Source organism: Prunus persica, chromosome G6 (assembly GCF_000346465.2).
Source record: "Prunus persica cultivar Lovell chromosome G6, Prunus_persica_NCBIv2, whole genome shotgun sequence".
Taxonomy (NCBI): domain Eukaryota; kingdom Viridiplantae; phylum Streptophyta; class Magnoliopsida; order Rosales; family Rosaceae; genus Prunus; species Prunus persica.
In genome coordinates this window covers 3235218-3247638 of record NC_034014.1, presented here as the reverse complement: position 1 = coordinate 3247638, position 12421 = coordinate 3235218, and the positions used below count along the sequence as shown (strand labels likewise).

General features: G+C 35.5%; 3 protein-coding genes across 3 annotated transcripts; all 3 read right to left on the bottom strand.

Moving 5' to 3' along the window:
* LOC18773331 (peroxidase P7) lies at positions 359-2079 on the bottom strand. The gene is made up of 3 exons (XM_007206487.2): positions 1824-2079; positions 1237-1431; positions 359-1018 (listed from the first exon to the last, which is right to left on the bottom strand). The coding sequence occupies exons 1-3, from the start codon at positions 2058-2060 to the stop codon at positions 458-460; spliced, it is 993 nt and encodes a 330-aa protein (XP_007206549.2). The 5' UTR covers positions 2061-2079; the 3' UTR covers positions 359-457.
* LOC18773464 (cationic peroxidase 1) lies at positions 2697-5260 on the bottom strand. Its single transcript, XM_007207540.2, has 3 exons — positions 4988-5260; positions 4416-4610; positions 2697-3421 (listed from the first exon to the last, which is right to left on the bottom strand). Exons 1-3 carry the CDS (start codon positions 5222-5224, stop codon positions 2861-2863), a joined length of 993 nt encoding a protein of 330 aa, XP_007207602.1. The 5' UTR covers positions 5225-5260; the 3' UTR covers positions 2697-2860.
* LOC18774491 (cationic peroxidase 1) lies at positions 7354-10023 on the bottom strand. Its single transcript, XM_020565058.1, has 3 exons — positions 9748-10023; positions 9070-9264; positions 7354-8080 (listed from the first exon to the last, which is right to left on the bottom strand). The coding sequence occupies exons 1-3, from the start codon at positions 9982-9984 to the stop codon at positions 7520-7522; spliced, it is 993 nt and encodes a 330-aa protein (XP_020420647.1). The 5' UTR covers positions 9985-10023; the 3' UTR covers positions 7354-7519.

Genomic DNA, 12421 nt, shown 5'->3' with positions numbered 1-12421 from the left:
AAAAAGCATTTAGTAATCTCCAATTCTGATATGTAATTAATGGCTTTGAAAATCATCTATAATATGGAATTAATTGTTGAATCAGATTGATTGGTATGGCTAGAACAGTTCATTTGAAAATTTCAAAGTCTGTCTAGCCTTCAAGTTTATCATCCTTTCTTTTCTGGGTTCTGTTATCAGCCTTCAAGACCAAAACTAGAACTGCATAGCTTGTTCAGATTTTGAGCAACTATTTTGGCCAGTCTTTGTTTGTTTGTTCAAATGTAGGCTGACAAAGAGTGCCATTTGCTAATTAAATACACACCAAAACTAGGATCAATAACTAAATACCATAGACATATATTAATAAAAGAGTTCAGCAATTATTCAAACTAGATTTTTGGAATGTTTAACACAGTGGACATAACAACTCTTCAATGTTGCTTCACTCTGTTTTCGAGTAGACACATATTAAGTCTTAGTTGATTTTCCTGCAATTGAGCCTTATCTCACCATCAGATCCAGTGAGAGGCTTTATGTTACCCATCTTGACCATGGAAGCCCCAAAATCTACTTTGAAATCCTGGGGGCTATTAGCATAATGCTGCACCAGATTATCGCTATCACTGCCATCACTTTTAAAGAGCTCCTGATCAGAATGGAAGAGACCTTTTTTCTGCAGCAAAGACTTGAAGTACACGGTATCAAAATGCGTCGTAGTTGAGTCTATTGGCGCAGTGTTGTTGTCTCCACCATTTGCAGGACAACCTTTTTGCAAGGAGGCTGCAAACTCAGGGTCTATATTGGTGTCATTGTAAATCCTGGCTCTGAAAGTGGTGCACCTAGCTAGTCCAATGGTGTGGCCCCCTGAGAGGAGGATCAGATCTTGCAGGTCTAGACCATGAGACTGAAAGCTGGAGAGAAGCTGAGAGAAGGCGAAAAATGGAGCAGGAAGATTTCTGTTTGCATCATTCAAGACTGCAGTTGTTGCATCTCTTCTACCCAATAGTACTTCATAGGAATAAGAAGGACCTCCCAACTAAACACAAGCACAAGAATTGGATTAATTTACCAAGTTTTAACTAGGCTAAGTTGTTATTATGGTGCCAGGCTATGAAATTGGATGATTGATCAAGTGTATTATTATTTAAATGCATGGTTCAAATTGAGAGTCCAACAACATAACATGTCAAATATAAAATGGCTAAAAAGCCTTTTAGACAATTTTGACATTGAAGGCTTTTTTTTAACACTTACAATCTCAACCGAGTCACGAGCTGCAACTGCTAAGATGTCTGCACATGATACCACATTGCCATGGCAATCTCTATTGAGGGCTGCTTTAATGTCATCAACCACATCAAAACCTCTAACCGAGTTCAGATTTGGACCAGCCGTCTTCTCACCAGTGAAGCTATCCGCATCGTCGAGCAAAATTGATCCATCACACCCCTGTCACCAAGATGGAAAAATTCAAACTAATCAATATGTCTTAGTATTAAAAATCTTCACGATTTTTTAAACATAAGTATTAATACAAATAATCCAAGATGATTAATGTCAAACAACTATCTCCTTTTTTGTTAGGTAAAAACTGTACAGTTTCCAAATCTCAAGTGATCTTTTTTCCTTGTCCATACAGAGGTGAAACTCAACCACACACACTCTAAAGGTGTTTGGTTTTGTAACACTCATTCAAATAAGTATTCATAGGATCAATGCTTCAGATTCACAGTCTGACAACAGACGATATCCCGCTACCTTGAGAAAAAGTATGGCTCTGTTTGTATACAAGAAATAACAAAAAAAGAAGATATTGAACACAACCACAAAATGAAACCTACATTGACAAAGCAGTCATGGAAGTGCAAGCGTAGAAGCGACGCTCCCATGCGTGCCTCCCGGTTAATAGCTCGCTTGACTACTGATCTGATGATCTGCAATGCCTGAGGGCAGGACTGCTTATAGAAATCAGAAGTGAGTTGCGCAGTGCATGTAGTTGGGACCAACACAATAGCAGCTGCAACAAAAAAAGTAGTGACAAAAACATAGATACATTGATGACAATTAATTGCTGCCATGGTATATATGTTAGTTGAGCTAACTACTCTGGCTAATTTGCATGCAACAAGTTGAAGAGGCTGAGTGTTCATATATAGAGGTGATAGAACACTGTTAGCTTCCTATGTTTCCATCATTAATTATAATATCCTATTATATTAGTGTAGCTGATGTCATAGATGATTAATTCAAAACATGTTCATTAGTTGTCAAGAGATTACTAAGTCCATTAATTCTCTATCCCGGAAATAATATAATTGATTTTGTACCATGTTACACTCCATCGAATTTGGACTCGTTCCGACCTCCTTTGTTTTTGCATAAAAATGTTTGGGGCTTTGACTTCTTGTGTATGATCAAATTTGTTTTTGTTTACCACTATTTCTAAAAGCCTAAGTTATTGGATGTGAGCTAACAACTATCCTAGTATTCCATTTACTACTTCATCCATTTGTTTTATGTCCATTTTTTTCTTGCCTTGTCTGGAGTGTGCAATATAAACACAACCCAGTTCTCCTCCCCTTCTCTTCCACCTCACCGCCGGCTGCCAGCCATAACTAGAACTGCATAACCTGTTCATATTTGACTTTTGAGCATCTATTTTGGCCAGTCTTTGTTTAAATGCCGGCTGACATTATATCTTGTATGCCATTGGCTAACTCAATACACTCCAAAATTAGATTAATAACTAAATACCATAGACATATATTAATAAAAGAGTTCAGCAATTATTCAAACTAGATTTTAAATGTTTTACACAATGGACATAACAACTCTCCAATGTTGCTTTACTCTTACTTTGAGCGGACATATTTTAGTCCTAGTTGATTTTCCTGCAATTGAGCCTTATCTCACCAGCATATCCAGTGAGGGGGTTTATGTTACCCATCTTGATCATGGAAGCCCCAAAATCTACTTTGAAATCCTCGGGGCTGTTAGCGTAATGCTGCACCAGATTATCGCTATCACTGCCATCACTTTTAAAGAGCTCCTGATCAGAATGGAAGAGACCTTTTTTCTGCAGCAAAGACTTGAAGTACACGGTATCAAACTGCGTTGTGGTTGAGTCTATTGGCGTCGTGTTGTCGTCTCCACCATTTGCAGGACAACCCTCTCGCAAGGAAGCTGCAAACTCAGGGTCTATATTGGTGTCATTGTAAATCCTGTCTCTGAAGGTCGTGCACCTAGCTAGTCCAATGGTGTGGCCCCCTGAGAGGAGGATCAGATCTTGCAGGCCTAGACCATGAGATTGAAAGATGGAGAGAAGCTGAGAGAAGTCGAAAGTTGGAGGAGGAATATTTCTGTTTGCATCATTCAAGACTGCAGTTGTTGCATCTCTTCTACCCAATTGTACTTCATAGGAATAGGAAGGGCCTCCCAGCTAAACACAAGCAGCACAAGAGTTGGACTAATTTATCCATTTTTAATTAGGCTAATTTGTTAGAGTGCTGTTAAACGAACCCTAAAATTAACTTAGTACATCCTATAATCTAAGTACACCATAATATTTAAATCAAAATGTAAAATTAACTAAATACACCCTAATTAACTACCAAAATACCCCGGCTACACCCTAATACTTTTTGATCATTTTATATTAGGGTAAATTAGTATCATTGAAATAATAGCGTCACTCTCTCTGCCTTTGACAATCTGCAATGGCCAACAGTACGTACCCATAACCCAAATTTTTTCTTTTGATAGTTCTCCTTTGAAATTTAAAGAAACAAATTCAAATCGGCTAATATTTTGTGCGAAAAATCTCAAATTTCTTTTAGCTAAGGCAATAACAAGGTAAGATATTGGGTTGTTTTTCATCCAAGATGGAAACTCGTACTCCAAAACGCATTTTGTATTCAGTTGTTAACAGTAGGGCCTCACTATTGATGGACTCACGTAGCGAATTGATGTATGAATTTATGGTACTATGTAGATCAAGCAGAGGAGACAATAAAAAAATCTACTTTTGACGTGTCAAAAACCAACCATTTTAAAATTTCCACAATTAATTATTTGAGGTTTGGTTGAGGATGGATATAATCCTATTAATTTTGAACAACAATCATCTTTCCTTTCTAATTATATCTTTAATTTGCAAGAAATCATTGGGCAGAGGACATCAAGGAAAAAAAAAAGCTAAACGAATCTTAAAATTAACTAAGTACAACTTAATTTTATTTTTTATCATTTTATATTATGGTAAATTAGTAATTCAATAAATAGTAGTTTGGCAGTAGGGTATACTCAGTTAATTTTAGAATTCGTTTGACAGCACTCATTTGTTAGTAGTTAACAACATAACATGCTAAAAATAAAATGGCTAGAAAAATCCTTGTTGGACAATTTAGACATCGAAGGCTTTTTTTAACACTTACAATCTCAACCGAGTCACGAGCTGCAACTGCTAAGATATCAGCACATGAGACCACATTGCCATTGCAATATGTATTGAGGGTTGCTTTAATTTCATCAATTACATCAAAACCTCTAACGGAGTTCAGATTCGCACCCGCCGTCTTCTCACCAGTGAAGTTCACTGTGTCGTCCAGCAAAATCGATCCATCACACCCCTGCCACCAAGATGGAAAATTTGAAACTATAGTCAATGTTTCAGTACTAAAATCTTCATCAAAGTTGTTTGAACGTAAGTAATAATTCAAAAAACGATCTATGTTAAACAACTATCTCCTTTCTTGTTAGGTAAAAACCCAGTTTCTAAAGTGAGATTTATTCCTCAACCTTGCACGCTCTAAAGTTACTCAACCTTTGGTTTGGTTTTGTAACACTAAGTATTCATATGATTAACGGTTCATATTCACAGTCCGTCAACATAATCAACAACAATATTGTGCTACCTCGTGGAAAAGTATGATTTTGTTTGTATACAAGAAATACCAAAAACTAAAATAAAATAAAATGTTGAACAAAGCCACAAAATGAAACCTACATTGACAAAGCAGTCATGGAAGTGCAGGCGTAGGAGCGACGCTCCCATGCGCCTCTCCCGATTAATTGCTTCGTTGACAACTGATCTGATGATTTGCAATGCCTGAGGGCAGGACTGCTGATAGAAATCACAAGTGAGTTGAGCAGTGCATGTAGTTGGGGCCAACACAATAGCAGCTGCAACAACAAAAGTTGTGAACAAAACCAAGACAGGTTGATGAGAATTAGCTGCTGCCATGGATATGTACTAGTTGAGGTAGCTGCTTCTGATTAATTGCACGCAACAAGTTGAAGAGGTTAAATGTTCATATATAGAGGGGATAAAACACTGTTATTAGCTTCCTTTGCTTCCATCATTATAACTAACTCCTATATTAAATTAGTGTAGTCCATTCAATAAGATGATCTCATAGAAGATTAATTCAAAACAAATTCAATAATCATCTTATGCATAGACTAATTACGAGATTACTAAGTCCATTAATTCAATAATATCTGATTTCATACACTCTCCATTGGTAGTGGACTCGTTCCAGCCTCCATTGATTTTATATAAAATGTTTGGGGCTGTGACTACTCTTTCTGAACGAGTAAGTTATTAGATGTGAACTAACAATTATATCCTAATATTCTATTTACTTCTTCATGCATTTGCTTTTATATTTCTTATTTCCTACGAAGACCTAGCCTTATCTTAAGCACACCTTTTCTACCACTCTATTGAAAATATTAAAAAAATTCTTGGCTGCAAACAAGAAAAAAAAAAAAAAAAATTCTTACAAACACATGCATGCACTTTGTTTCAATTTTTGATTCAATGTATTGTAGTTAGAGCTTCTGAGTTTGTGAATTTGGTTTTTTTTTTTTTTTTTTTTGCCAAAAGTTTATTCGTTTTAATATCGTCCATAACATTTGAATCTATTTTCGTCATTAATCTAATCTTAATTTTCTTTTTCTATTTACATAGAACAACTACTTATTAGAGCATCTCCAAAGGAATAGTTAAAGGGAGCTCATTAACTAAAATATAGAGAAATATCTCAACAATGTGCTTCAACCATACTATTACTTAAAGGAAACACTACAAAAAAAAGTGGCAATAGTTACCATTTTGTTATCAATTTTGGTGACTGTTGTGGGGATTACTAAAGGCTTTAGTAACTAAAAAAAAGCAAAAAAGGTGACTGAAAGCCTTTTTAGTCACCAAAAAAGTCAAAAAAGATGACTAAAGCCTTTAGTAACCCCCACAACAGTCACTAAAATTAGGGACAAAATGGTGACTGTTGCCACTTTTTTTTGTAGTGAAAGTGCTAAATTTATCGTATTTTTATACCACATTGTGTATCACTTCTCTAATAGAGATGAGCCCCATTGTATCGATGAGCTCCACCTCTATTAGCTAGAGAGGTGGTAAACCTAACATTACCTTTACTTAAAATAAGGAGCGTCATGGGAGTAACATGTATAAAATGTTTTTGTGCAATTTTAGCAAAATGAGGGGGGCCTTGGAGATCCTCTTGGCTAGTATGCTTTTGTTTGCATCTAAGTTTAGCATGTGAAAGTTTGATTCTTAAGGAGTAGCAGGCCTAATAACATCAAGTGTCATTAGAAGAAATGATAGACCTTAATTAAATGCTTTAATATGTAAAAATAATGAAATTAAAAGAACTCTAGTCTTATAAGAAATATTATTAGATTGAAATTTCATGAAATTTAAGGTTGAACAGCTAATTTTGTTTTCGGAGAGCTATATCCCGAGTAATATGCAAAGGTTTGACATTTGTGAAAAAACAAGAAATATCTACGACTTTCGGTGGTCAAACATATCCTCAACATCCCTTATTATTATTAACTGACCAACTCTTTTTTTTAATCAATATTAAATGACCAACATGAGTTGGCAAGCCTTTATCATATACATTAAGCCACACGTCTTGGGTTTATTTAGCCAATCACATACATCCGCGTTTTTTTTAGACAAGCGATATTAGAAAAGGGAGAATTCAAACATAGAACTTGAAAAATTCAAACACAGATATCGAATGCAAGAGACTACTCTTAAATACTTAAGTTAGAATCCCCATACTAAAGTAATGTAAGGTTAAAACCCATTATAGGTGTTGATGGTTAGAAATAGCTATAGGCACATAAACTATTGTGTGGGAAATTTAAGCCATCTTTGCATGGGGATATGTGGAGTGTGCAATATAAGCACAACCCAGTTCTCCTCCCCTTCTCTTCCACCTCACCGCCGGCCCCCAGCCATAACTAGAACTGCATAACCTGTTCATATTTGACTTTTGAGCATCTATTTTGGCCAGTCTTTGTTTAAATGCAGGCTGACATTATATCTTGTATGCCACTGGCTAACTCAATACACTCCAAAATTAGATTAATAACTAAATACCATAGACATATATTAATAAAAGAGTTCAGCAATTATTCAAACTAGATTTTAAATGTTTTACACAATGGACATAACAACTCTCCAATGTTGCTTTACTCTGTTACTTTGAATGGACATATTTAAGTCCTAGTTGATTTTCCTGCAATTGAGCCTTATCTCACCAGCATATCCAGTGAGGGGGTTTATGTTACCCATCTTGATCATGGAAGCCCCAAAATCTACTTTGAAATCCTCGGGGCTGTTAGCGTAATGCTGCACCAGATTATCGCTATCACTGCCATCACTTTTAAAGAGCTCCTGATCAGAATGGAAGAGACCTTTTTTCTGCAGCAAAGACTTGAAGTACACGGTATCAAACTGCGTTGTGGTTGAGTCTATTGGCGTCGTGTTGTCGTCTCCACCATTTGCAGGACAACCCTCTCGCAAGGAAGCTGCAAACTCAGGGTCTATATTGGTGTCATTGTAAATCCTGTCTCTGAAGGTCGTGCACCTAGCTAGTCCAATGGTGTGGCCCCCTGAGAGGAGGATCAGATCTTGCAGGCCTAGACCATGAGATTGAAAGATGGAGAGAAGCTGAGAGAAGTCGAAAGTTGGAGGAGGAATATTTCTGTTTGCATCATTCAAGACTGCAGTTGTTGCATCTCTTCTACCCAATTGTACTTCATAGGAATAGGAAGGGCCTCCCAGCTAAACACAAGCAGCACAAGAGTTGGACTAATTTATCCATTTTTAATTAGGCTAATTTGTTAGAGTACTGCTAAACGAACTTTAAAATTAACTGAGTACACCTTATAATTTAAGTACATCATAATATTTAAATCAAAATGTAAAATTAACTAAGTACACCCTAATTAACTACCAAAATACCCCTACTACACACTAATACTTTTTGGTCATTTTTATATTAGGGTAAATTAGTATTACTGAACAATGTCGTCACTCTCTCTTTCTTTGACAATCTGCAACGGCCGATAGTAAGTACCCAGAACCCAAAATTTTCTTTTGATAGATCTCCTTTGAAATTTAAAGAAACAAATTCAAATCGGCCAATATTTTGTGCGAAAATTCTCAAATTTCTTTTAGCTAAGGCAGTAACAATGTAAAATATTGGGTTGTTTTTTGTCCAAGATGGAAACTTGTACTCCAAAACGCATTTTGTACTCAATTGTTGACAATAGGGCCTCACCATTGATGGACTCACATAGCGAATTGATGTATGAATTTACAGTACTATGTAGATCAAGCAGAGGAGACTACAACAAAAATCTACTTTTGACTTGTTAAAAACCAACCATTTTAAAATTTCCACAATTAATTATTTGAGGTTTGGTTGAGGATGGATATAATCCTATTAATTTTGAACAACAATCATCTTTTCTTTCTAATTATATCTTTAACTTGCAGGAAACCATTAGGCAGAGGACATAAGAGAAAAAAAAGCTAAACGAATCTTAAAATTAATTGAGTACACCTTAATTTTATTTTTTGTCATTTTATATTATGGTAAATTAGTAATTCAATAAATAGTTTGATAGTAGGGTGTACTCAGTTAATTTTAGAGTTCATTTAGAAACACTCATTTGTTATTAATTAACAACACAACATGCAAAATATAAAATGGCTAGAAAAAGCCTTTTTAGACAAGTTAGACATCGAAGGCTTTTCTTAACACTTACAATCTCAACCGAGTCACGAGCTGCAACTGCTAAGATATCAGCACATGAGACCACATTGCCATTGCAATATGTATTGAGGGTTGCTTTAATTTCATCAATCACATCAAAACCTCTAACGGAGTTCAGATTCGCGCTGGCCGTCTTCTCACCAGTGAAGTTATCTGTGTCGTCCAGCAAAATCGATCCATCACACCCCTGCCACCAAGATGGAAACCATAGTCAATGTTCCAGTATTAAAATCTTCATTAAAGTTTTTTGAACGTATGTAATAATTCAAAAAACGCTGTGTTAAACAACTATCTCCTTTCTTGTTAGGTAAAAACTGTACAGTTTCTAAAGTAGTGATATTTATTCCTCAACCTTGCACGCTCTAAAGTTACTCAACCTTTGGTTTGGTTTTGTAACACTCATGCAAATAAGTATTCATATAATTAATGGTTCATATTCACAGTCGGTCAACATAATCAACAAAATATTCTGCTACCTCGACCACACACACTCTAAAAGTGTTTGGTTTTGTAACACTCATTCAAATAAGTATTCATATGATCAATGCTTCAGATTCAGAGTCTGACAACAGACAGTATTCAGCTACCTTGAGGAAAAGTATGGCTCTGTTTGTATACAAGAAATAACAAAAAAAGAAGTTATTGAACACAGCCACAAAATGAAACCTACATTGACAAAGCAGTCATGGAAGTGCAAGCGTAGGAGCGACGCTCCCATGCGCGTCTCCCGATTAATAGCTCCGTTGACAACTGATCTGATGATTTGCAATGCCTGAGGGCAGGACTGCTGATAGAAATCACGAGTGAGTTGAGCAGTGCATGTAGCTGGGGCCAGCACAATAGCAGCTGCAACAACAAAAGTAGTGAACAAAACCCAGACAGGTTGATGAGAATTAGCTGCTGCCATGGATATGTACTAGTTGAGATAACTGCTTCTGATTAATTTTGCATGCAACAAGTTGAAGTGGTTAAATGTTCATATATAGAGAGGGATAAAACACTGTTACTAGCTTCCTATGCTTCCATCATTATAACTAATCTCCTATATTAAATTAGTGTAGCTGATCTCATAGAAGATTCATTCAAACCAAATTCAATAATCGCCTTATGCATAGACTAATTAAGAGATTACTAACTAATCTGAATTCATACACTCCATTGATTTTGCATAAAATGTTTGGGGCTGTGACTAGTTGTGTTTGATCAAATTTGTTTTTGTTTACCACTATTTCTTAACGGGTAAGTTATTAGATGTGAACTAACAATTATCCTAATATTCTACTCTTCATGCATGCATTTGTTTTAATATTTCTTTTTTCCTACAAAGACCTAGCCTTGTCTGTTTGCCTTTAAAAAAGCATTATTCTATAAGCACACCTTTTCTTCTACCACTCTATTGAAAATATAAAAGAAATTCTTGGCAGCAAACAAGAATACCCACTACATTTCCAATATGAGCACAGCGCTTGATGCGAGTCCCTTTATTTCCAACATCTATAATTGACTTTGAGATCATGAAAGTTATTCGTTTTAATATCGTCCATAACATTTTAATCCATTTTCGTGATTAATCTAAATCTAAATTTGCTTTTTTTTATTACATAGAACAACTACTTAATTAGAGCATCTCCAAATGAATAGTTAAGCGAAGCTCATTAGCTAAAATATAGATAAATATGTCAACAATGTGCTTCAACCATACTATTACAGTACTTAATAGAAAATACTAGGCTGCTCATATTTTTATACCACACTATGTATCACCTCTCTAATAGAGATGGACCCCATTGTATTAGTGGGCTCTACCTCTATTAGAGAGGTGGTATAAAAATGTGATAAGCCTAACATTACCCTTATTTAAAATAAGTAGCGTGATAGGAGTAACATGTATAAAATGATTTTGTGCAATTTTAGCAAAATGAGGGGGGCCTTGGATTGGAGATCCTCTTAGCTAGTATGCTTTTGTTTGCATCTAAGTTTAGCATGTGAAAATTTGATTCTTAAGGAGCAGGAGTCAGTAGCGGATCTAGGATTCAAAAGTCAAGTAGGCGAAACTTACCTTAAAAACTCGATGGTACGAGTGAATTTTATTCATAAAAATAAAAAGATACACCTAGTCATGGGGGACTTAATCAACCTTACCCTCAAATATGCATCTCTATACATAAATAAAAGCTTAACAAAAAAAAAACAAGAAGTAAATGCAATGCAATGCAACACAAAACTAAACTATTAATTTAAATCTAAAACTTTACCCTACGAGGCTTAGAAATCTTAAATTCCTCAATTATATCTTCATTATCGATATTATTAGCAAACTTTCTTTCAATGTGGAGAATCATGCAATCAGCAAGGAATTTATCATCTATGGTGCTCCGAAGTCTATTCTTAATAATTCTCATACATGAAAAAGCTTGTTCCGTTGTTGTTGTAGAAACAGGAAGAGTCAACACTAACTGAATCAACCTGTATAGCAAATGGTAGTTTTCTGCCAAAGTTGTTTCCTCCAATTGTTGACATAACTTAGGAAGAGTGGTGAGGTCCTTAAAGCAGGGAAGGTGATGCATATCATTTTGAAAATACCTCAACTCAATTTCTAAAGCTTTCAAGTCACTTGGACTGAAATCAGCAGGATAGAATTTCTCAGCAAGTTTACATAGATGCCCAATATTGAATGATTTGAAGGAATTACGATGATCCAATGCTGAGCTAAGAATAAGAAGTTCAACTGTTTGCTCTGGAAATCTGTCATTTAACTCCCTCAACATGCAATCTATCACATCATTAAATACATCAACGCGATAGTAATGTTCAACTGTAATAAAATCTTTTTGTTGACAAGAACGACGTGTACCCATCGTATAATGAAAACTCATATCATGAACATCAATACCATGTTGTTCACAAAATGATACCACACTCATGAATAAATCATCCCAGCCATGTGCCCTTATATCTTAGAACTGTGATTTTGTGTTTTCAACAAAGTTTAAAGCACTTACAATATCTTGAGTTTTTGTCTGAAACACTTGACAAAAAAAATTGGTCAATCCCATAATTTTATCTATCAAAAGAAATGAAAACACAAACTCAAAAGACATCATAGCAATATAGTTATTCTCTGCATTGCCACGAAATTGTTGGTTAGGTTCTTGATCACTGATTTCCTGGAGAAGTATTTTAGTCTCTTTAAATAAACTCATCAAACTTGTAATAGAGGCAGTGTGAGATCCCCAACAAGTGACTCTAGCTTGTTCAAACTACGACCTTGATTAAGTCATCTACTTGTCTCAAGTTCCCCAGAATCCAACAACTCTTTGAGTTCAGCTTTTCGAATTAAATTT